This window comes from Leucopleurus acutus (genome assembly GCF_964270905.1).
Source record: "Leucopleurus acutus genome assembly, chromosome: 9".
Taxonomy (NCBI): domain Eukaryota; kingdom Metazoa; phylum Chordata; class Mammalia; order Artiodactyla; family Delphinidae; genus Leucopleurus; species Leucopleurus acutus.
This window is the reverse complement of record NC_139144.1, coordinates 89,437,508-89,462,124: the sequence shown is the minus strand read 5'-3', so window position 1 is coordinate 89,462,124 and position 24,617 is coordinate 89,437,508. Positions and strand designations below refer to the sequence as shown.

Here is a 24,617-nt window from a genome sequence, read left to right as displayed (position 1 = left end):
AGGAAGGGAGCCACAAGTCAAGGAAAGCAAGAGCCTCTAGGAGCAGGAAAAGGCAAGGAAATGGATTCTCCTGCAGAACCTCTGGTAGGAACATAGCCCTGCCCACAGCCTTCATTTTAGCCCAATGAGACCCATGTCGGACTTCTTACGGACTTCAACCATAAGATGATCAATGTATGGTGTCATTTGTTGCGGCAGCAATAGAAAACTAATACCTAGTTTTTGGCTGTTGTTTTTTTCTTTAAGATTTTTTTTGATGTGGACCATTTTTAAAGTCTTCATTGAATTTGTTACAATATTGCTTCTGTTTTATGTTTTGATTTTTGGCCACGAAGCATGTGGGATCTTAGCTCCCCGACCAGGGATCGAACCCACTCTCCCTGCACTAGAAGGTAGAGTATTAACCACTGGAACACCAGGGAAGTCCCATAATACCTTATTTTCACAAAAACAAACTGAGCATACTCTGGAACCCAGCTACTATTTGTCAGCTGTGTCAACTTAAACCCATTATTAACCACCCTCAGTCTTGGTTTTCTTATCTGTAAAATGGGGCTAATAGTGCCTCTCTCATTAAGATCGCTGAAAGGACTGAATGAGTTAATTCATGTAAAGCACTTATTTCTACTGTTAGAAGGTACTAAACACATCTTAACTACTGCTACTATTGACTTTAATCAGTAATAATTTAATTACCTTCTTTTTCAGTCACCCCCCAGAAAAATCAAGAGATCGACAGTCTTCCAAACAAGTCAAGGAAATGAGCTTTTCTAAAACGAAAGGTTTGTGCACATATCTACAAGCCGTCTCCATAATGGTCAAGCTCCACTCATCTATCACACAGTTCTTCCAGAGTCATCCCCACAGACTGCTGAAGTCAAAGTGTCACTATGAACTCCACTCAGTGATAAAGGCTAGCTACAGGGCCTGACAGGAAAAGCGCACAAAGAGGAAGAGCTGTCTTATTAAAAATAACAGATGTTGCAAAATCAGTTTCTACTGAAATTTGCCATCACTGGCATTTTCTTCAGCTTTTTTGGTATTTATATTTTTCATTTTCAAAATGCCTGACCCATCATCTCTTCATGAACAATTAAAATTTTTATTTCACTTGGCCATTGACTCTGCAACATTTATGTAAATTGATATAACCAGGCTAAGCAATAATTCACATTATAAAAACACAAAGATCTAACAACTGGTAATTTCCACAAAAGGTAGAGGTAAACTACAGATCAAAAGTATTAATGCATTTTCTATTTCATAATTCCACACTCTCTAACAGCTCAAAGCAGTGTCAAAATTCAAAGAACAGCAATATTACAACAGAAAGGGGGAGAAAACAAAACCTGTTAATTCCAGGAAGAAGCTTGAGCACAAACCTCTGTAAAGTGTCATAATAAAAATAAGTGCTTGGGTTTTAGGAAAAAAAATCAGTAACTAAGACTAACAGAAAAATTTATTATAAAGCAATTCCTATACTTTTCCTACAGTAAAAGCAATACTCTTCAAGATTCCAGGCCTAAATAACCCTAAATTTTAATTAAATTATATTATATAAAGTAATTAAATATGCCCCAGCAACAATATATTGTTAGGCTCTCAAAAGAATCACTTTCAGTTAGTTGCACAAAACACATTGACTGAATCCAAATTATTTTTCTACCTCTTCATCATTTCAAGGTCTATAGGACTACAGAACAAGTAGGAACTAAGTTTTATCTGAAAAGCCAATGATAATCAATATTACTATTTTCTTTAAAAGGCATTGAGAACTTTAGCCGTCACACAAAGGCAACTGTGGGACAGCCCACAAAAAAACATCCAGTCACCTTCTCCCTAGCCCAAAGCTGCGACAAACAGGGCAGGTGTTTGCAGACCCCAGAAGGTCTGAATCCAGCTGAGCTGAAGCTTCTGATGGGGCAGGTCTGAGCCACTCCAGAAGAATTCCCTTAAATCTTTGCATCCATATTCAAAGTACACCTTCCCTCCCCCAACTTTAAATATAGGCAAAAATGGCTCTCCTCTGTCTTATTCAACACAATATTAGGTTGCGCAGGAATAAACAATAATCGTTTGTGGATATGTCCCCAAAGCGCACAGTGTGTTTCCGCGCATGCACACACACGCATGCAGGCACATGTAGACGTGGAGAGGCCACTGGAAGATATAAGAAATCAAGATATAGGGCAGGGGTCACACACTCAAAAGCTCTCAGACCAGGAAGGTACTACGTGCAGCAGCTGGGTAAAAGCTAACAGGATCAACAGAAGTTACAGCAAAACATCAAAACAAAAAGCATATGCTCCATCCAAAAGCATTCAGGGGGCTTCCCTGGTGGCGCAGTGGTTGAAGGTCCGCCTGCCGATGCAGGGGACGTGGGTTCGTGCCCCGGTCCGGGAGGATCCCACATGCCGCGGAGCGGCTGGGCCCGTGAGCCATGGCCGCTGAGCCTGCGCATCCGGAGCCTGTGCTCCGCAACGGGAGAGACCACAACAGTGAGAGGCCCGCGTACCGCAAAAAAAAAAAAAAAAAAAAAAAAGCATTCAACTTCAGAAAAACAAGCAGTGCTGGTCAAACAAAACACAGCTGGAGTCAGCAGACAGGCCAGCTTCACCTGACAGTTTTTAAAACTGATAATGCAATAGGCCCAACCAATCATCTTCTATCTTCTTCCCTCTGAGGGCAGCAAAGGGCTGATCACAGGCTCCAAGGCGGTAACCTCAGGCCCTCCCAACCCTGGCCGCGAAGGCTTCCCCAGGCCTGGGCCCAGGAACCGCAGCCCAGCAAAAAGAAGTTGAGTGGCTGCAGAATTAAATACTTACCACTTGAGCTTCCAGGAGTAGAATACTGAGAGGTATCGAGGAATTTTCGAGGAGTAGGAACGTTTGTAACATCAAGCAGAGGAACAGGAGAAGCATCTTTCACGAGGGAGCTGAACGGGGAAAGCAGCAGTAGTTACTTAGCGCGTTCTCCAAAATCAACTTAAGTCCAAAAACATGCCCATCCTTTATTGCTTTCCTTTGGTCATGAACCCTCTTTATACTCTGACTTCAAATATCTCAAGTCTACTTCAAGTAAAGTGTTGGTCACAGACAGGGGAATAAAAATGTGTTTGAAGGATTCCAAATATCAATTTACATTTTTATCTTTTTATTACAATACTAGGTTAAAAAAATAGTTTAAGTATATTCTGATCATCTGATGACCACCTTATAACCAAATTCTGCCACACGCTTCATTACCCCCTTTGTTTCCATATTAAAATTATTTTATCAGCAAAGAAAGATCAAATAACACCTTACCATGATAACTGAATGAAAGTTAAGCCTAGATTAACTTGTGTCTTTCAAGCTGGACCTTTCTTTTTTTTTTTGACATATACTGGGAGTTCACTGCACTTAGTTTCCTTTAAAAAAAAGATTCATAGGGCTTCCCTGGTGGCGCAGTGGTTGAGAGTCCGCCTGCCGATGCAGGGGACGCAGGTTCGTGCCCCGGTCCGGGAGGATCCCACATGCCGCGGAGCGGCTGGGCCCGTGAGCCGTGGCCGCTGGGCCTGCGCCTCCGGAGCCTGTGCTCCGCAATGGGAGGGGCCGCGACAGTGAGAGGCCCGCGTACCGCAAAAAAAGAAAAAAAAAAAAGATTCATAAATTTCATCAAGTTGAGAATCAGGTTTATAAAAGATGATTTAAGGAATCACAAACAGTTTAATTCAGTATTTGATTACCCATTTCACCTTTTCCAAAAAGGCCTAGCAACTCATCTTAATAATTAACTTTGGAGTCTCCAAAATAAACACATTAGCTTTAAATGACACAAAGACTATAAAAAACAAATTTTCAAGATAATTCCCATTTACAGGCATCTGTTAAGTCCAAGAATGTAGGCAGTGCCAAGGCAAATAACACCTGTGCCCTACCCTGAAGAAACTGAATCATCTAATCACACTGCATCTCTAACAGAAAGGCTTCTCGGACTCATGTTCCAAGGATAGACAGGTCAAAGCCATAGTTCTCACCTCCTTCCAGTCCCAATAACATCACCAGTAAGAATGGCTACCACGGAAGTGATTCTCAAAGTGGGCTGTAAAGGGAGGGCAGACAGAGGGGAGCAGGAACAAGACTACACCTTCAAGAAACCTTCCCCCAAATGGGAGAAAAAAATGTGTGGAAGTTTGAACATTGAGCCCCTACAGTGATATATCCCCATCTCCCTCCCACCACTCCTTTGAAACTTCCACATGCAAGGTACATGTATATTTCTAAGCTAATAAAAAAAAAAAAAAAAACATGTTTCAGAAAACTTTGAAAAACAAACTTTAGGTTAAAAGGCAAAATTATCTTTCAAGGTGTTATTTTTATCTAGTGTTAACAATGTTTACAGCCACTGTCCTAGGCCCGGAGGTTAACTATGGCAGTCATTAGCTTCTCCCTTTTCACTTATTACAGGGAAGGGGGAAGCATTACTCAAACAAGTCTCAGCCTCTGTTATGTGCTTGGCACTTCGCTCAGCGCTGAGCATCCAAGTATGAGTAAGATATGAGCTATACCCAACTTCATGCATTTCCAAGTGATGGAATCATTTGCAGACTAACGCGAAACCTCAAGTGAGGAATGAGACATAAAAGTAACAGCAATAGCATTTCCCAGGATCTGAGCTGACATAGTTCCAGTGACTCTCTTCCTCCAATATAAAGCTGTAAGTTCCTATTTGCCTACACTATCTTAAGAAAACCCAAAAGAGCCTTCAAATCTACTGACTGGCTACAATAGTCTAATCATAAAATCAATTTGATCAGATTTACCCATTCATCTTTTCTATACTGACTACTGTTGTATTCTCATTTTTCTCCTCAGCCACCTCTCCTTCTACCTGCATTTTACTCACAGGTGGAAAACTAGCTCTACACATCTCCCCAGCCTCTGGATACACATGCCCAAAGAGACAAAGGATAACCACCGATGTTTACAGTGCTGTTACTGAATAATTAGGAAGAAGTTAATTTCAATTTTACATGATAGAAAAAAGATTTGATAAATTTAATAAATATATCCATAACAGAAGTGGAGGAGTTATTTTTAAAGCATTAATAAATGAAGGTATCCATTAGCAGGAAATTCAGGTACATAGCTGGAATACTGCCCGCCAAGGCTGTAAATGAGGCAGCAGTTAGTACAGATGTGTGTGCACAGTGCTATGTATATCTGTAAGTATAATACACACTTCTATAAATACAGATGTGCACATGATTCACTTTAGATTAAAACCTACAATCATTTTCTCAGTTTCAACCTAAACATGTATTTCAGTTAAAGATAGGGTGATAAATGGCTTGCCATTTTAACTCTGAAAAAACATAACCTGCTGACTTTATTATCAGAGCCAGAAGGGCCCTCAAACTCCATCAATAAACTCTTAGAAAGTCAATTTACTGTAAAACTATTTGCATAGACACTTTTCTCTTTCTAAAACTTTCCCTTGGGCTTCAATTCTCTCCTTTGTGAACACTAACCCAAAGGCAAGTAACTCTGGAAATGACTTCTGGTTTTTCTCTTGTTCTTTTATGGAAGGACTTAGTCTTAAGAGTTCAAGAGACAGGGGGCACACCCACTCATGTAGTTACCTCAGACATGAAACTCAACAGAAAGCTACCTGCTACTATAGAATATCACATACCTTAGTTTCCATTTCAGAAGAGAGAAAAGTTGAAATAAAGAAATACATACATCAGAAATAAAGTTGAGAAGTATTAATACCTTCAAAGGGTTTTGAATCTCTCAGAGGAAGTATTTTTGAGAAAAATAAAATAAAATCAAAACTAGATTGTTCTTAAAAGGAAAGAAATAACAAATTTGGAGAAAATGTGGAAAAAAGGGAACCCTCATACACTGTTAGTGGGAATGTAAATTGGTGCACCACTACAGAAAGAAGTATGGAGATTCCTGGAAAAATTAAAACTAGAATTACCATATGACCCAGCTACTCCACTTCTGAGTATTTATCCGAAGAATGCAAAAACACTAATTCGAAAAGATACATGCATCCTATGTTCATAGCAGCACTATTGACAGTGGTCAAGATACGGAAACAACTTCAGTGCCCATCAACAGATAAATGGATAAAGAAGATGTGACACACACACACACACACACACACACACACACACACACACACACACTGGAATACTACTCAGCCATAAAAAATACGAAGTCTTCCTCATTTGCAACAGTATGGATGGACATTGAGGGCATTAGGATAAGTGAAATAAATAAAACAAAAAAAGACAACTCTAGGATTTCACTCATGTATGGAATATAAAAACCAAACACAAACAAAATAAATGAGCAAACCAGAACAAAACAAATAACACTAATACAGAGAACAGAGTAGTGGTTACCAGGAGGAAGAGGAATGGGAGGAGGGCGGAAGAGGTAAAGTGGGTCAACTGAAGGGTGATGGATAATAATTTTTTAGTGGTGAGCACGCTGTAGGCTGTAGTGTATACAGAAGTCAAAAGATAATGTTGCACACGTGAAACTTATATTGAATACAATGTATAAACCAATGTTACCACAAAAAAATTAGATTGTTCTTTGAGTTTCTAATTAGTACGAATCCTCTGAACAGCTTTATTTCAAAGAAATACTGATAGAAATTATTTTTCTTCTTAAAGATCTATGATTACAAATTTTTATTTTAAATCCTTTCAGAATCATTCACAGCCGGGTTGAAAAAGACAGGTGATGCACATAAAATCCTTCCCAGTATAAGACAGGCCCCCAAAATCAGTAATTGTATCTTGTAATTGAGTGGTTTGCTATTTAATAACCACATGGTGGCAGACAGGAAAACTATAAAGCAAATTTAACCATACCAAAAACAACCCCCTACCACCGTAACTCCTAGGACTTTCTGACCATTCAACACTCATCCAACTAGTAAGGATCTACTTCAAAATGTGTCTGATTTCAGTATTTCAGGCCATGAAGTTTTTTTTTTAAGAAGGGTTAGAAGTGCTAACAGCTTATTAAATATTTGCATTTTAATTATAACTTATTTCTATTCCTTCACTTCATAATAAATATGTCCAACTCTGCCCAAAATTCACAGCAGCAGGTCATTTGGTTGACTTTAGTCAAACTGAAACTTAACAGGTGAGTTGAACTTTAAGTTGTAAATCTAATAACTAATATATTCACCCTATAACCCCAACAGCTGGCACAGGACCTGTCAAAGAGCAAGTGCTCATAGTTTGTCAAATCAAACTCAGCTGAGAAGTGTCTGTCAAAGATAATATGCCCTTCGTAAGAAAATGTAACAGAATAATGAATCAGGAATGTCTGGCACAGTAATTCTCTATAGTTCTAAGATCTGCCTGAATGTACAGAAAGAATAATGATTCAGAGGGTAGAAAAGTCAAAAAAAGTCATGGTCTCAAATGATAAACCAAGAGTGAAGACATGCAATACAAGATAAGGTGAAGCTAAAACCTAAGCAAAGCAGGAGGGCGAGGGGAAGCACTGAAAGATAACAAAAAGAAAACAGACATACATAACAAGAAAAAATTAGTTAGGGAGCAAGAAATACAGTGGGGTGATCAAGTATTAAACCAGGATGCATGCAACAAGTAAAAGGATTAACCGTTTTTAAAATAATTTTTTATTGATTTTATCTGCTTATAAAGGTATTAAATGTTCTTTTTTGAAAATATAAAGAAAATGAAAATAATCTAATATAATTATAGTATAATGTCTTTCAAAACATTTAACAGAAAGGAGTCTGTCCATCCCTACACACACACACACACATGCACACACACACACACCCCTACTCATGCATACACACAAAAATGTACACATGCTTTTCAACATTCTTTGGATCACCCTGTATAGAATATTAAACCCTAGGTTTTCCTTTTAACAGTAAACATGTTGCCATTTCACTAAAAGTTATCTTCAAAAGTATTATCAGGGCTTCCCTGGTGGCGCAGTGGTTGGGAGTCTGCCTGCTAATGCAGGGGACGCAGGTTCGGGCCCTGGTCTGGGAGGATCCCACATGCTGTGGAGCAACTAGGCCCATGAGCCACAATTACTGAGCCTGCACGTCTGGAGCCTGTGCTCCGCAACAAGAGAGGCCACGACAGTGAGGCCCGCACACCACGATGAGGAGTGGCCCCTGCTTGCCACAACTAGAGAAAGCCCTCGCACAGAAACGAAGACGCAACACCGCCAAAAATAAATAATAATTGTTTTAAAATGTATTATCAATAGTATTATTATTAAAGTAATAATACATGCTCCTGGTGAATACATTCCCAGTGCAGCAGGTATGAAATAAGTCCTTCTTTTCTATTCCCTGCCACCCCATTTCCATTTCCCATAGGTAATTACTTTTATCATTGTTTTTCAGCATTATCCTTCTAAGAAATCATTTACACACACACAAATTTTTACATCTATATATAAAGGATATATATTTAAGTATATATTCTTTCAATTCTTACACAAATAGATTCATAACATACATGCTGTTTTTCACCTGGCTTTTTTGAACCCAAGAATATACCTTGGAAATCTTTTCCTATCAGCACTAAGAAATCTTTCTCATTCGTTTTAATGTCTAGTATTACACAGCATGGATACACCATAATTCATTTAACCATAGTCCTCTTGAATATTGGGCTTGTGTATTTTTGTTGTTCTGCCCAAAATGTTCCAGTCAACATCCTGTTACATGTATTTTTATGAAATGGTACTATTTTTGTAGGATGTGGACCTAGAAAGCCTCCCACATACATATTCTCCTGTTTTTTCCAAATGCTAATAAAGTTGCATCATGTGATTTTTTTAAACCAAGTTAGAATTTTTTGTACATAATAACAAGTAGGCAGCTAAATTTCTTTTCTTCACACAGCTGATTGTATCAACACAAATTACTAAATAGCCTTCATTCACTTCACTGAACTGAACTACTGTTTTAAAATATTGAAGTTTCATATATCCTGGGGTCTGTTTCTAAATTCTATTTCCTTCCAACAATCTGATTTTGTGTTTGCATGTCTGTACTGTTTTGATTAAAGTAGCTTTATAATATACTTTAATATTAGATAAGGAAATGCCTTATAATCTCCCTTCTCAATTTTTTTTTAAACAATCCTTACACATTTATTCTTCCATGTGAACTACAGATTTGACAGTTCCAAAAATCTCAACTGAGATTTAACTGGGACTTAACATCTTTATGAGCTAAGAACATGGAAAGTCTCCCCATTTATTCAGGTTTTGTTTCATAGCCTCCAAAAACCATTTTTATTTTTTCCATACAGGCATGTATCCTTCTTTTATCAATTCTACTAGTTTCCCGCTTCTACTTCAAAAATATCTGTTCTACTTTATATGTATAAGTGCCTTCACGTGACTTCTTTTGTTTTCTCCTTCAGTAGAAATCTGTGTTTTTGTGTTTGTTTTTGGATACCAACAATTGGAACAGTCTTTGTATTTGGAGACACTCTCCATGGTCTGGGTCAAAGCAAAAAGGGAAGAGGGCCTGGCCCTTCTTCCTACTATACAAGTTGACATGTCTCAAGCTCAAAGAATTGGATGCTTCCAGCCAAGACTTTGAATCTTGAAGAAATAAAGGCAAGATGCAGCAACATTTAGAGATCATTCACTTGAGTTAAAAATCCAGCAATTGTAGGCATAATGCAGCAACCCAACCAGACCCTTCCTATGGCTTGTCTATGATGTACGCTCAGCTGCTGCAACTCCCTTGGCCCCTCCAGGGTTTTAGAGCCTGATTATACAGACTTCCTTTCCTTAGATTCTGTGACCTACTTGATAACTTTCCACTAAATTTCTCTCCTTGTTTTATTACCAGGACTGATTTCTGCTATTTGCTATCAAGAATGTTGGCTAAAACATCATCCTTTGTAATAAAAAATGTTTTATTTGATTCTGTCTTCTCTAGTGACTTTTCAATATAAAAATCTTTAAATATATATATCTAGGTTAATAAACACAAAATTAAATGAATTAAACATTTTCTCTAATTATTAATATCCAAAACTTCTGACATCTTAAGAATTCAGCACTCCTTTGCATCTCCTGCTTATCCAAATTTCCCAGTCTCTACTAACTTAATATGGTGATATAAATCCTGTTTACTATTTTTTTAACATCTTTATTGGAGTATAATTGCTTTACAATGGTGTGTTAGTTTCTGCTTTATAACAAAGTGAATCAGCTATTCATATACATATATCCCACTATCTCCTCCCTCTTGCGTCTCCCTCCCACCCTCCCTATCCCACCCCTCTAGGTGGTCACAAAGCACTGAGCTGATCTCCCTGTGCTATGCAGTTGCTTCCCACTAGGTATCTAATCCTGTTTACTATTATAGAGTATTCTCAACCACATAGACCTTCTTTTTCAAAAATAGTTTTCAGCTTATATTTTTGATCTTAAAAAAATATTTTTCAGTTATTTATACACAAATTTACATATTTAATGCTGTGCAGTCAGTCCTGGCAGCAGTTTCAAACCACCTACAACTTTACTGTTCTCAAGTTGCTGATTTTGGTTTACATCTTATAGTTCATTTTTGAGTATTTTTCTCAGAAAAAGAACACTAGCTTTTCATTTTGTGTTAATTTATATCTGTTTTGTCTCTGTGTTGCCTATGTCCACTTGGCTGGGTATAGAAATCTTTGGTCCCAATTCTTTCCCATTCAACACTTTGTAGACTTTGCTCTGCTGTCTTCTTGCATTTCATGTTCAGCAAATCCCAGTGAACCTGATTTTTACTCCTTTCTGTTTATCAGGACTAAGTTTAACTATATAAAACAGAAGACCCAAATAGCCGTGGCCTGAGTAAAACAAAAGGACTTCCTTTTTCCCGTATAAAAGATACAAACCCATTCAGAGCCATAATGGAGGCCCCATGTCATTAAAAAGTTTACGATTTGGCTTTCATCCTCAAGGTCACTAGTGTCCAAGACGATGGCATCAATCCATGACCTCGACAGAAAGTAAAGGAAGGCAAGTGAAGAGTAAAAAAGTGACCATACCAGTTTAGATGGCACCTGTAAATAATTTTCCTGTGAGTCCTGATTCAACAGCTTGCAAGCAGAAGTCTCACGAATCACCTTTAGCTACACAGGAGGATGGAAAATGTAGCCTTTTAGCTGGACATATGGCCACCATGAACAAAACAAGAGTTGTCATTAAAAATGAAGGAGAGAGACTTCCCTGGTGGTCCAGTGGTAAAGAATCCGCCTTCCAATGCAGGGGACACAGGTTCCATTCCTGGTTGGGGAACTAAGATCCCACAGGCCACGGGGCAACTAAGCCCGCGCGCCACAACTACTGAGCTCACGCACCTCAACAAGAGAGCCCATGTGCCACAAACTAGAGACAGAAAACCCACATGCCACAACTAGAGAGAAAGCCTGCGTGCCGCAAGAAAGAACCCACACTGCAAGGAAAGATCCCACTTGCCTCAACAAAGATCACGCTTGCCACAACTAAGACCCGACACAGAAAAAAAAAAGAGAAAGAAAGGAATTAAATAAATCTAAAAAAAAAAAAAGGAGAGAATGGATATCGGTGGGCAAATAACTATATCTGTCAGGGCAGGTAACATAATTTTTCTCCTTGGTGCTTACAGTATTTGTTTCTGAAATTCATAAAAAACTTCATGATCATATATCTAAGAGTAAGTTTTTCACTAAGTTTACCTTGAATCCTTTTGATTTGTAGACCAAGGTCTTTTTTTCTGTTTAAGTTTCTTTCTTTACACTATAATTATTGCTACTATTTCTGTCTGTATTAGTTTGCTAGGGCTGCCATGACAAAGTACCACAGACTGGGTAGCTTAAACAACAGAAATTTGTTTTCTCACAGTTCTGGAGGCTCAAGCTGTTGGCAGAGTTGGTTTCTCCTGAGGCCTCTCTCCTACGTTTGTAGACGGCTGTCTTAACACTGTGTCTTCACATGGTCTTCCCTCTTCGGAAGTGTGTGTCCAAATTTCCTCTTCTTATATGGACACCAGTCATATTGAATTAGGGCCCATGCTAATGACCTCATTTTAACTTATTTACCTATTGAAAGACCCTATCTCCAAATTTAGTCACAGTTAGGTACTGGGAGTTAGGACCTCAATACATGAATTTTAAGGGGACACAATTCAACCTATAACACTATCATTTTAGTGTCATTCTGTAGAATGCCTAAAATCATTTGACTGATCACTATTCTCCACATTTCACATTATCTTTCTTTTATCATCTTGCGTTCTTCTTCACGATAAGAAAAGTTTTCCCTCATATCACCGATTTAATTCTTCTAATGTTTTAAGAAAGATTTAATTTCCCTATTATCATTTGGGTTTTTCCTTACATTTTGTTCCTGTTGTAGTCAGTTCTTTTTGCATTTCTCCCAATCCCATTCATATAGCTCCCCATTATCATTTCATAGAAACTATATGCTTGCTACATACAACCACAGAATCTCAGTCATGTTCAACAATAAGCACATATTTTTGTGACTGGCTGATTCAGGCTAGGCAGCTCAGCTGAACATGGCTCGATTTCACATGTCTCTCCTCCTCCTCCTGGGACCAGCGCCATCATGGCAATGGCAGAGGCATGACGGGGCATGCTCCCTGGCACAAGCAAATTTCAAGCCCCTCATGTTACCTGCTAACAATCAGCAAAAGCAAGAGCCCAAAAATCAAAGAGAAGGAAACACACTCCTCCCACTCAACTGGAGGGGAAAGGGTGATAATTTTTAGGAAAATTCTAAACCTACTACATCATCTTGCATCTTTTGAGAAACTTGAGCTTAAGTCTCCTAAACTTCCGCTATTTTGCTTTATAAATCTTTTTCTTCAAATAAATGCTCTTCTTTGAGACCTCAACTTAATGCTTTTTCCCTAATGCTTATTCTACAGCATAAGGGAAAGTAAGTATTTTTCCCTTGGGCTTATAAGGGAGTGGGGTTATCCTGTTTGTTTTTAATCCTTGCACGGGTAGAAATCTATTTAGATCTACTATTTACCACCAGACACTCTGGAAGCTATTTCCTTAGCACAGCTCCCATCTACCACTTTACTCTCCAACATGATTGTATTCAGATGCAGTGCTGAAGTTAAGTCTAAGGTACGTAACCCTTAGCTCAATTTGTGTGCCTAAGTTTTTCTAGTGCCCATCTGCAGAGAAGAGATGCAAACTTCTTTCTCTGTCAGGGTCTCTGACTAGACTGAAGCATCACACACAAAGTTGGAAATTCTGGTTTGAACAGAATAGGATTTTATAGACTTCACTCCCAGCATGCACTGCTTCCAGTGCTCCTCTCACCTATAGCCTGATGAAAAAGTATCAACAGTATATAGTGCTCAACTGCCCTCTGAAGAATCTTATGGCTATTTTAAAGGAATGTTGGAAGGACATATGATGTGCACAGCTATCTGATACATGTTAATAACGCCAACGTTCTACTGTCTTACCATCTGGTCTTATTCCCTACCAGGTCTCTCCTAACCTAATAAATGTCCTGAGTCCACCCAGGCCCTTCAACATAGGACTGTGCTACAATGAGCCCAGGCATAAAAAAAAAAAAAAAGCTCTCTCTAAACCTTCCCTAAACTACTCCAGAAAGAGGACTGTCCAAAGCTGAACACAGCCCTAAGTAACAAAGAGTCTTCTAACTTCATATTCATACACCTATATTTCTCAATTAGGCGGACTTCACTATCCAATTTAAGGATTTATTTTCTCTTCCTTCTGAGATATGCCAGAGGTCTCTCTGATCCACTTACAGACCCATAGTAAATGTTTCTTATGTATCTTTACATAAAAGGACCACAAGAAATGTGCAGTGAGGGAATGAACAAACTTTGAATGTCAGCCTCCAGAACGTGGAGTATTTGGTATCATAAAACTATCTTACATTTTCAGAGACAGTATGTTAAAAAGAGAAGTAAAATAAACTATAACAATATTCTGGGAAACAAATAATATTCCTTAAAATTCTACAAGACACTGTGGCAAAGAGCCTCTTTAACCAACCTCATCCTGCCTTTTTCCTTGTTCTGCTGCACAACTCGGCTAGTGGATTTGATGTACAGGTGCCGATGCAGCTCGTCTATGAGAACTAAGTGGAGGTTCATCTTCTTGCTGTGAAGCTCCAGCCTAAGGTCACTCAGTCCTTCCACCTGGAGCAGGGGACCCTCCAAAGACTCGACTGCAGACACCTGAAAACGGCAAAAAAAAAAAAAAAAAAAAAAAAGATTAAGACAATGAAATAATCTAGTAATATTATAAATAAGAAAGGCTATCTTTTAAAAGATACTGTCGGGACTTGCCCAGTGGTCCAGTGGTTAAGAATCCGCCTGCCAATGCAGGGGACATGGGTTTGATCCCTGGTCCTGGAAGATTCCACATGCCGCGGAGCAACTAAGCCCATGCGCCACAACTACCGAGCCTGGGCTCTGGAGCCCGCAAGCCACAACTACTGAGCTCACGCACCACAGCTACTGAACCCCATGCGCCCTAGAGCCCGTGCTCTGCAACAAGAGAAGACACCGCAATGAGAAGCCCACGCACCGTAACGAAGAGTAGCTCCAGCTCGCCGCAACTAGAGAAAGCCCGCACACAGCAGCGAAGACCCAACGCAGCCAAAAATAAATAAATAAATAAATTTTTAAAAAATAAAAATAAAAGATACTGTCAAAAGAGTTTGAGAACTTTATCAGCATACTTCAGACTTTCAGTGTAATGTGGATAGGCCTAGTTCTGCTCTTGAAGGGTTTAACACTGGAGACAGATAATGCTGAAGAAAACAATCATGGTAAACATGAAGGCATCTAAAGCACCTCAGCAAAGCTGTACATACTATTTATTCCCACACACATTGCCTATCCATGGACACAAGTAAAATGACCTCCTACTGAAATAATTATAATGTTTATATCCTCACAAGATGTCCACATACTAATGATTTAGATCAACTTTTAGTCAAACTTAGTCTCTTATGACTAAGACTCAATAAAAGCACACTTTATAATTTTTTTAATAATTCTCATGGCCATCATGAATCAGAGCTTGGTAAGCCTAAGTCTACAAGTGTATTTACAGTCATCTCTAGCTCTTTCTCATATTCACATACACACAGAGGAAAATGCATTTTTACATGAATGTTACAAGCAGACAACAGCAGTCATCACCTCTCCTTGGACTGACTCAGTCTGATAGCAGAAACGGGATTTGAAAGGTGAACAGAAGATAAACTACGAGAAGGGAGAGTCTCTTGGCATAAAGTGCAATTTGGGAGATTTTAAGACAAAAAGGATTGAATGAATAAAAATGGTGTAGGAATACCTACAACCAATGGACAAGACGAGGGATTCAGGGAATTTGGAATAATTCATTTTGAAACCAAAGTGAGAATTGCAAAGGGGAAAAAAAGACAGTATGTATTATATAATCCCATTTATCCATGTACATAAAATTTTATTTATGTCTTTCTATGTATAAAGACCTTACATATTTTGCTTAAAGAAAAAAAAAGTGAAGAGGTACTATTCCTTGGGAGAAAAAAAGAAGAGAGAAACACAAAGACTAATAATAATAATGATAGTAGCAGCAGTAGTAGTAATAATAACAACAGTAATGGAGAAGAGTTGACTACAAGCTGAACTCAGGGAAAAGAGCCCTACCAAGCTCCCTGAAAGAATTAACGTGCAACGACTATTCCCTGCTTCGGTTATACATCTAAATGTTCCTCATTTGTACAGATAAAGGCAATAACTAATAACACTACTTTAAAAATCAAGCATTTATACAAAAACAATCAACAGATGATAGAACTCATGAAAGATCAGTGATCAAAAATGTTGATCACAGACCTATCCCAGTATATGCAGTCACTTAGGAGAGTGTGGACAGTGAACACAGAAAGCTTTGTAGCTGCCAAACACAAAGCGGCCTGACATGGGGAGGAAAATGCAATGGCTTAGCCACAAACACATCACTTGTTTTGCGAAGTGCTATAATGAAATGTCAGCAACAAATAAGTTTCCTTAAGTTAACCAAGACAGAATCGAGGAATGAAAGAGTGACAAGCCCTGGGCCAGCTCTGCCCTCTGAAGCCTGCCAGTTCATTTTCACGCTGAATCGCGACCGCCCCTGCTATGAGAGCCTCCCTGCCTGGTGCAAGCTGCGGGCAATTCCAAATGGAAAGGTTGCCTCACGAAATGACCAAAGTGTCCCCAAGGAGGAAAAACAACAACAAATTCATTTACACGTGTGCTCTAAAATGGATTTTAACTCAGGTCTCTAGCAGAGAAAAGAGGATGCATTAACCTTTAGTGACATCAAGATTCAGAAAATGAAAAATAATTTGGTAAACCACTGGCCCATCATGTAGCCTTATCCCTCAAGGTAATTAAATCCAGCTGAGATATTTAAGCTTAAAAACCACCCACTGCACGTCCACACTCAATTTGTTTGTAAGAATTTGCATGAAGATTTTTAACCCAAACAGCTCATGTTCCAATAACAAAACTATATGACGATGTCAACTTTCAAAGCCACTTAATTTTTCTTAAATGTAGGTAAAGCTCTTAGCAACACAGTGCCTGGCACATACTGAGGGCTCCTCACATTATTTTTAACAGAACCTATTTACCATGTGGATAAAGAAACTTCGGAGGGTGTTTCCAACATGTTTTAAGGCAGCATTTTCAGTAAAGTGCTGTTTCCATCATGGAACTATTATTAATCACGTAGAAAACAAACTTTCTGAATATGTTTTCTTGACCGAAAATACAAGTACAGTTACCATATATACAATCAAGAGTAGTCTCAGAACTTCAAAGATTTAAAAACCTTACCACAAATAGGAAAATAGCCTCTACTTCTGTAGGAAGATACAGTGCCTTATTTTCTGGCCTTCACAAATTAAAAGTCTATTTATAAAGCTGTAATTATGAAAGCTAAGCAAGGCCACTGTCTTCCCTGACTCTAACCTTGCTTAGTGGTACTCGAAACAATTTGCAGAAAATAGTTGTCAATGCATATATTTCATCCCTAGAACATCAGTTTAAAAACCTGAACTTTATCTTCTGTGGTTTTAAGTAGCTTGTACCATAAAGCTTACACATAAGGAAAACTCAGTGGGGCAGCAGTCAATCCCACCATGACTGATGATTAATTCTGTTGTACTGGGGGGGGTCTGGTTTCTAGGCATTTCCTAACATTTAGCCTTTAATAGAGGACAAATCCTTAAATATCCATCTACAGTTAGAAATGTGCGTAATTACTGATAAAAATACCACCATTTTTTTCTTTAATGTATGGGAAGTGGTCATTTTGTAAATTATTTCACTGTTTTCTAAATTTAATGACTGCAGAGCACTTTTTAAATAACACACCGATGAAACATCAACAGCAATTCAAGAGATGCAGCTGGATTAAAGTGGATGGCAACAGATTAATTCTTTGAGAAATAATCAAAATCGGTTTCAGAAATGTGACATACAACAATGAATACTATCACAAATAAATATTAAAATTACAGGACAAGACACGGCAGATGAGGCAGATGAAAGATCAGACAACATACAGTGGAACTGTTCATTGGAAAATGCCGTCTATACATCGACTCACAGATCGCAATATGATGAATTCATGTGTCAAATGATCTCTACTGTGACCTTCTAGAATTCTCAGGTATGCCACACCATTTCTTTTTTTTTTTTGAATTTTTGAATTTTATTTTTTTATACAGCAGATTCTAACTAGTTATCTATTTTATACATATTAGTGTATACATGTCACTCCCAAACTCCCAATTCATCCCACCACCACCACACCCCCTGCCACCTTCCCCCCTTGGTGTCCATACGTTTGTTCTCTACATCTGTGTCTCTATTTCTGCCCTGCAAACTGGTTCATCTGTACCATTTTTCTAGGTTCCACATATATACGTTAAAATATGATATTTGTTTTTCTCGTTCTGACTTACTTCACCCTGTATGACAGCCTCTAAATCTAACCACGTCTCTACAAATAACCCAATTTTGTTCCTTTTTATGGCTGAGTAATATTCCATTGTGTTAGCACTGCACTGAACACTGGATGCATGTGTCTTTTTGAACTATGGTTTTCTCTGGGTATATGCCCAGGAGTGGGATTGCTAGGTCAGATGGTAATTCTATTTTTAGTTTTTTAAGGAACCTCCATACTATTTTCTCCATAGTGGCTGTATCAATTTACATTCCCACCAACAGTGCAATATGGCTCCCTTTTCTCCATACCCTCTCCAGCATTTGTTGTTTGTACATTTTCTGATGATGCCCATTCTAACTGGTGTGAGGTGACACCTCATTGTTGCTTTGATTTGCATTTCTCTAATAATTAGTCATGTTGAGCAGCTTTTCATGTGCTTCTTGGCCAACTATCTGTCTTCCTTGGAGAAACATCTATTTAGGTCTTCTGCCCATTTTCTGATTGGGATTTTTTTTAATATTGAGCTGTATGAGCTGTTTATATATTTTGGAGATTAATCCTTTCTCTGTTGATTCATTTGCAAATATTTTCTCCCATTTTGAGGGTCTGCTTTTCGTCTTGTTTGTAGTTTCCTTTGTTTTGCAAAAGCTTTTAAGTTTCATTAGGTCCCATTTGTTTATTTTTGGTTTTATTCCCATTACTCTAGGAGGTGGACCAAACAAGATCTTGCTGTGATTTATGCCAAAGAGTGTTCTTCCTGTTTTCCTCTAAGAATTTTATAGTGTCCAGTCTTACATTTAGGTCTCTGATCCATTTTGAGTTTACGTTTCTGTATGGTGTTAGGAAGTGTTCTAATTTCATTCTTTTACATGTAGCTGTCAAGTTTTCCCAGCACCACTTATTGAAGAGACTGTGCTTTCACCATCGTATACCCTTGCCTCCTTTGTCATAGACTAGCTGACCATAAGTGCATGGGTTTATCTCTGGGCTTTCTATCCTGTTCCATTGATCTATATTTCTGTTTTTGTGCCAGTACCATACTGTCTTGATTACTGTAGCTTTGCAGTATAGTCTGAAGTCAGGGAGTCTGATTCCTCCAGCTCTGTTTTTTTCCCCCTCAAGACTTCTTTGGCTATTCGGGGTCGTTTGTGCCTCCACAGAAATTTTATAATTTTTTGTTCTAGTTCTGTGAAAAATGCCACTGGTAATTTGATAGGGATTGCACTGAATCTGTAGATTGCTTTGAGTGGTACAGTCATTTCACAATATTGATTCTTCCAATCCAAGAACATGCTACATCTCTCCATCTGTTTGTGTCATCTTTGATTTCTTTCATCAGTGTCTTACAGTTTTCTGAGTACAGGTCTTTTACCTCCTTATGTAGGTTTATTCCTAGATATTTTATTCTTTTTGTTGCAATGGTGAATGGGATTTTTTCCTTAATTTCTCTTCTTATCTTTCATTGTTAGTGTATAGGAATGCAAGAGATTTCTGTGCATTAATTTTGTATCCTGCAACTTTACCAAATTCATTGATTACCTTTAATACTTTTCTGGTGCCATCTTCAGGATTCTCTATGTATAGTATCATGTCATCTGCAAACAGTGACAGTTTTACTTCTTCTTTTCCTATTTCTTTTCCTTTTGTTTCTTTTTCTTCTGACTGCTGTGGCCAGGACTTCCAAAACTATGTTGAATAAGAGTGGTGAGAGCGGACATCCTTATTTTGTTCCTGATCTTGGAAGAAATGCTTTGAGTTTTTCACCATTGAGAATATTTGCTGTGGGTTTGTCGTATCTGGCCTTTACTATGTTGAAGTAGGTTCCCTCTATGCCCACTTTCTGGAGAGTTTTTATCATAAATGGGTATTGAATTTTGTCAAAAGCTTTTTCTGCATCTATCAAGATGATCATATGGTTTTTATTCTTCCATTTGTTAATATGGTGTATCACATTGATTGATTTGCATATGTTGAAGAATCAGTGCATCGCTGGGATAAATCCCCCTTGATAATGGTGTATGATCCTTTTAATGTGTTGTTGGATTCTGTTTGCCCGTATTTTGTTGAGGATTTTTACATCTATATTCATCAGTGATATTGGTCTGTAATTTTCTTTCTTTGTAGTATCTTTGTCTGGTTTTGGTATCAGGGTGATGGTGGCCTCATAGAATGAGTTTGGGAGTGTTCCTTCCTCTGCAATTTTTGAAGAGTTTGAGAAGAATGGGTGTTAGCTCTTCTGTAAATTTTTGAAAGAATTCACCGGTGAAGCCATCTAGTCCTGGACTTTCGTTTGTTGGAAGATTTTTAATCACAGTTTCAATTTCATTACTTGTGATTGGTCTGTTCAAATTTTCTATTTCTTACGGGTTCAGTCTTGGATGGTTCTACCTTTCTAAGAATTTGTCCATTTCTTCCAGGTTGTCCATTTTATTGGCAAAGAGTTGCTTATAGTAGTCTCTTAGGATGCTTTGTATTTCTTCAGTGTCTGTTGTAACTTCTCCTTTTTCATTTCTGATTTTATTGATTTGAGTCCTAACCCTATTTTTCTTGGCGAGTCTGGCTAATGGTTTATCAATTTTGTTTATATTCTCAAAGAACCAGCTTTTAGTTTTATTGATCTTTGCTATTGTTTTCTTTGTTTTCATTTCATTTATTTCTGCTCTTACCTTTAGGATTTCTTTCCTTCTACTAACTTTGGGTTTTGTTTGTTCTTTCTCTAGCTCCTTTAGGTGTAAGGTTAGTTTTTTTTGAGATTTTTCTTGTTTCTTGAGGTAGGCTTATATTGCTATAAACTTCCCTCTTATAACTGCTTTAGCTGCATCCCATAGGTTTTGGATCGTCGTGTTTTCATGGTCCTTTGTCTCTAGTTATTTTTTGATTTCCTCTTTGATTTCTTCAGTCATCTCTTGGTTATTTAGTAATGTATTATTTAGGCTCCATGTGTTTGTGTGTTTTACGTTTTGTTTTCCCTGTAACTGATTTCTAATCTCATAGCACTGTGGTCAGAAAAGATGCTTGATGTGATTTCAATTTTCTTAAATTTACCAAAGCTTAATTTGTGACCCAAGATATGATCTATCCTGGAAAACGTTTCATGCACACTTGAGAAGAAAGTGTAATCTGCTGTTTTGGGATGGAATGTCCTATAAATATCAATTAAATCTATCTGGTCTATTGTGTCATTTAAAGCTTGTGTGTCCTTATTAATCTGTCTGGATGATCTGTCCATTGGTGTAAGTGAGGTGTTAAGCTCCCCCACTAGTATTGTGTTACTGTCAATTTTCTCTTTTATAGCTGTTAGCAGTTGCCTTATGTATTGAAGAGCTCCTATGTTGGGTGCATATATATTTATAATTGTTATATCTTCGTCTTGGATTGATCCCTTACTCATTATGTAGTGTCCTTCCTCGTCTCTAGTAACATTCTCTATTTTATCTGATACAAGTATTGCTACTTCAGTTTTCTTTTGATTTCCATTTGCATGGAATATGTTTTTCCATCCCCTCACTTTCAGTCTGTACGTATCCCTAGGTCTGAAGTGGGTCTCTTGTAGACAGCATATATACATGGGTCTTGTTTGTATCCATTCAGCAAGCCTGTGTCTTTTGGTTGGAGCATTTAATCCATTCATGTTCAAGGTAATTATCAATATGTATGTTCCTATTACCATTTTCTCAATTGTTATGGGTTTGTTTTTGTAGGTCCTTTTCTTCTCTTGTGTTTCCCACTTAGAGAATTTCCTTTAGCATTTGTTGTAGAGCTGGTTTGGTGGTGCTGAATTCTCTTACTTTTTGCTTGTCCTTAAAGCCTTTTTTTTTTTTTTTTTTTGCAGTACGTGGCCTCTCACTTTTGTGGCCTCTCCCGTTGCAGAGCACAGGCTCCGGACGCGCAGGCTCAGCGGCCATGGCCCACGGGCCTAGCTGCTCCACGGCACGTGGGATCCTCCCGGACCGGGGCACGAACCCGTGTCCTCTGCATCGGCAGGCGGACTCTCAACCACTGCGCCACCAGGGAAGCCCTCCTTAAAGCTCTTGATTTCTCCATCGAATCTGAATGAGATCCTTGCCGGGTAATCTTGGTTGTAGGTTCTTCCCTTTCATCACTTTAAGTATATTGTGCCACTCCCTTCTGGCTTGTAGAGTTTCTGCTGAGAAATCAGCTGTTAACCTTATGGGAGTTCCCTTGTATGTTATTTGTCATTTTTCCCTTGTTGCTTTCAACAATTTTTGTCTTTAATTTTTGTCAATTTGATTACTATGTGTCTTGGCATGTTTCTCCTTGGGTTTATCCTGTATTGGACTCACTGTGCTTCCTGTACTTGGGTGGCTATTTCCTTTCCCGTGTTAGGGAAGTTTTCGACTATAATCTCTTCAAATATTTTCTCAGGTCCTTTCTCTCTCTCTCCTCCTTCTGGGACCCCTATAAAGTGAACGTTGTTGTATTCAATGTTGTCCCAGAGGCCTCTTAGGCCGTCTTTATTTCTTTTCATTCTTTATTCTGTTCTGTGGCAGTAAATTCCACCATTCTGTCTTCCAGGTCACTTACCCATTCTTCTGCCTCAGTTATTCTGCTATTGATTCCTTCTAGTGTATTTTCATTTTAGTTATTGTATTGTTCATCTCTGTTTGTTCTTTAATTCTTCTAGGTGTTTGTTCTTTAATTCTAGATCTTTGTTAAACATTTCTTGCATCTTCTCAATCTTTGCCTCCATTCTTTTTCCGAGATCCTGGATCATCTTCACTATCATTATGCTGAATTCTTTTTCTGGAAGGCTGCCTATCTCCACTTCATTTAGTTGTTTTTCTGGGGTTTTTATCTTGTTCCTTCATCTGGTACATAACCCTCTGCCTTTTCATTTTGTCTATCTTTCTGTGAATGTGGTTTTCCTTCCATAGGCTGCAGGACTGTAGTTCTTCCTTCTGCTGTCTGCCCTCTGGTGGATGAGGCTATCTAAGAGGCTTGTGCAAGCTTCCTGATGGGAGGGACTGGTGGTGGGTAGAGCTGGGTGTTGCTCTGGTGGGCAAAGCTCAGTAAAACTTTAATCTGCTTGTCTGCTGATGGGGAGGGCTGAGTTCCCTCCCTGTTGGTTGTTTGGCCTGAGGCAATCCAGCACTGGAGGCTACAGGCTCTTTGGTGGGGCTAATGACGGACTCTGGCAGGGCTCACACCGAGATGTACTTCCCAGAACTTCTGCTGCCAGTGTCCTTGTCCCCACAGTGAGCCACAGCCACCCCCTGCCTCTGAAGGAGACCCTCCAACATTAGCAGTTAGGTCTGGTTCAGTCTCCTATGGGGTCACTGCTCCTTCCCCTGGGTCCCGATGCACACACTACTTTGTGTGTGCCCTCCAAGAGTGGAGTCCCCACACCATTTCTTAAAGGTAGAGTACTACATAATGAGCCAACCAGATGTATTTGGAAGTTTTCTTACACATATTTTCAAAAATAAATCCACGTGGGGAGAGGGGGAGGGAGGGGAGATAGATACTACCAACAAGGATTTTTTCACAGAACACCTACCATTATCTGACAGAACGTTAATGTTCTAACTCACCAGAGTTAGAAACTGCTCATACAGACAACAGAAATCTGTTTGAGTTGAAAACAAATATTTCTTTTAGGATTACGAAGATAAGCAAACATCTACAAAATGTTTTAACACATGATATTGAACAGGACAGTATGCTTCACTATTAAAAACCTATCCATTTAGGAAACAAGTTCTGAGAAATATTTCCTTAACTCAATAAAATAGGTCAGAGGTACAGTTAAAATGTACATAATCAAGAATCGTCTGGTGCTTTCAAAAAAGAAATTTGCCTTGAGTTGAGAGATCAACCCACAACAAAGAAAATCTTTGTAATTAGAAACAAGTGACCTTAAATTTTCTTTCCCAAATGTCTATTTCTCATTTTCATTTTAGTTTAAATTAGGAATAATGATTTCATAGTTAAGTGTTTGTCTTCTACCAGTCTTACTTAAGCTGATTAGGTAAAAAGATCTAGTTTTGTGCTTTAACACGAACCAATGGAAATGTCTTTAAGTAACATCAAAGTCAGCCATTCTCAACAGCTGCTTCATTGAAAAAAACGCTAGAAAAGAAACCACTGATCTTTATTTTATTTTTTTGGTTGGGGGAGGTGAGATACACAAAGGTGAATGACAACTGTAACTGTTTCTAAATAGAACTAAGGTTCAAGCCAAAAAACAAACAAAAAAATCTTTCAAATTTAAGCAAAAAAACCCAATCTGATAACTAAACCATCTGCTGGGTAATATTTTGGCAACAGTGTTCCCTACAAAAAGCAAATGTGTAGCCACTGTTGAGTCCAAAACAAATATTTCCTTCAGGACTCTGATAATTACATGGTTCCAAAATGTTCTATCACTTTTCAATAGGTCAGTACATCTCCCTTAAGGAAGCATTTTTCTAGTAAGACAACATAACCATCCTGAAAATGTTGCCTTGGTCCAACTTACAGATATAATAGAAAGATATGAAATTAGGCTATTCTAGAGAATCGATACCATCCCTTCCCATAAGTATATGAAAAGACACAAGTCTGAACACCCTCAACGAAATAAGAACACCAAAAATCTTTGGCTATGAAC

At 38.4% G+C, this 24,617-nt stretch overlaps 1 protein-coding gene across 4 annotated transcripts in view; it reads right to left on the bottom strand.

Moving 5' to 3' along the window:
* Positions 1-24,617, bottom strand: part of EXOC4 (exocyst complex component 4) — a gene marked incomplete at its 5' end in the record, with an annotated part of 817,732 nt that overhangs the window by 748,100 nt on the left and 45,015 nt on the right. For all 4 annotated transcript variants that reach the window (XM_082846389.1, XM_082846390.1, XM_082846392.1 and 1 more), the window contains 2 exons: positions 2,826-2,935; positions 14,066-14,250. In XM_082846389.1, the coding sequence (XP_082702515.1) occupies positions 2,826-2,935; positions 14,066-14,250 (295 nt within the window). The remainder of the gene's footprint in view (positions 1-2,825; positions 2,936-14,065; positions 14,251-24,617) is intronic.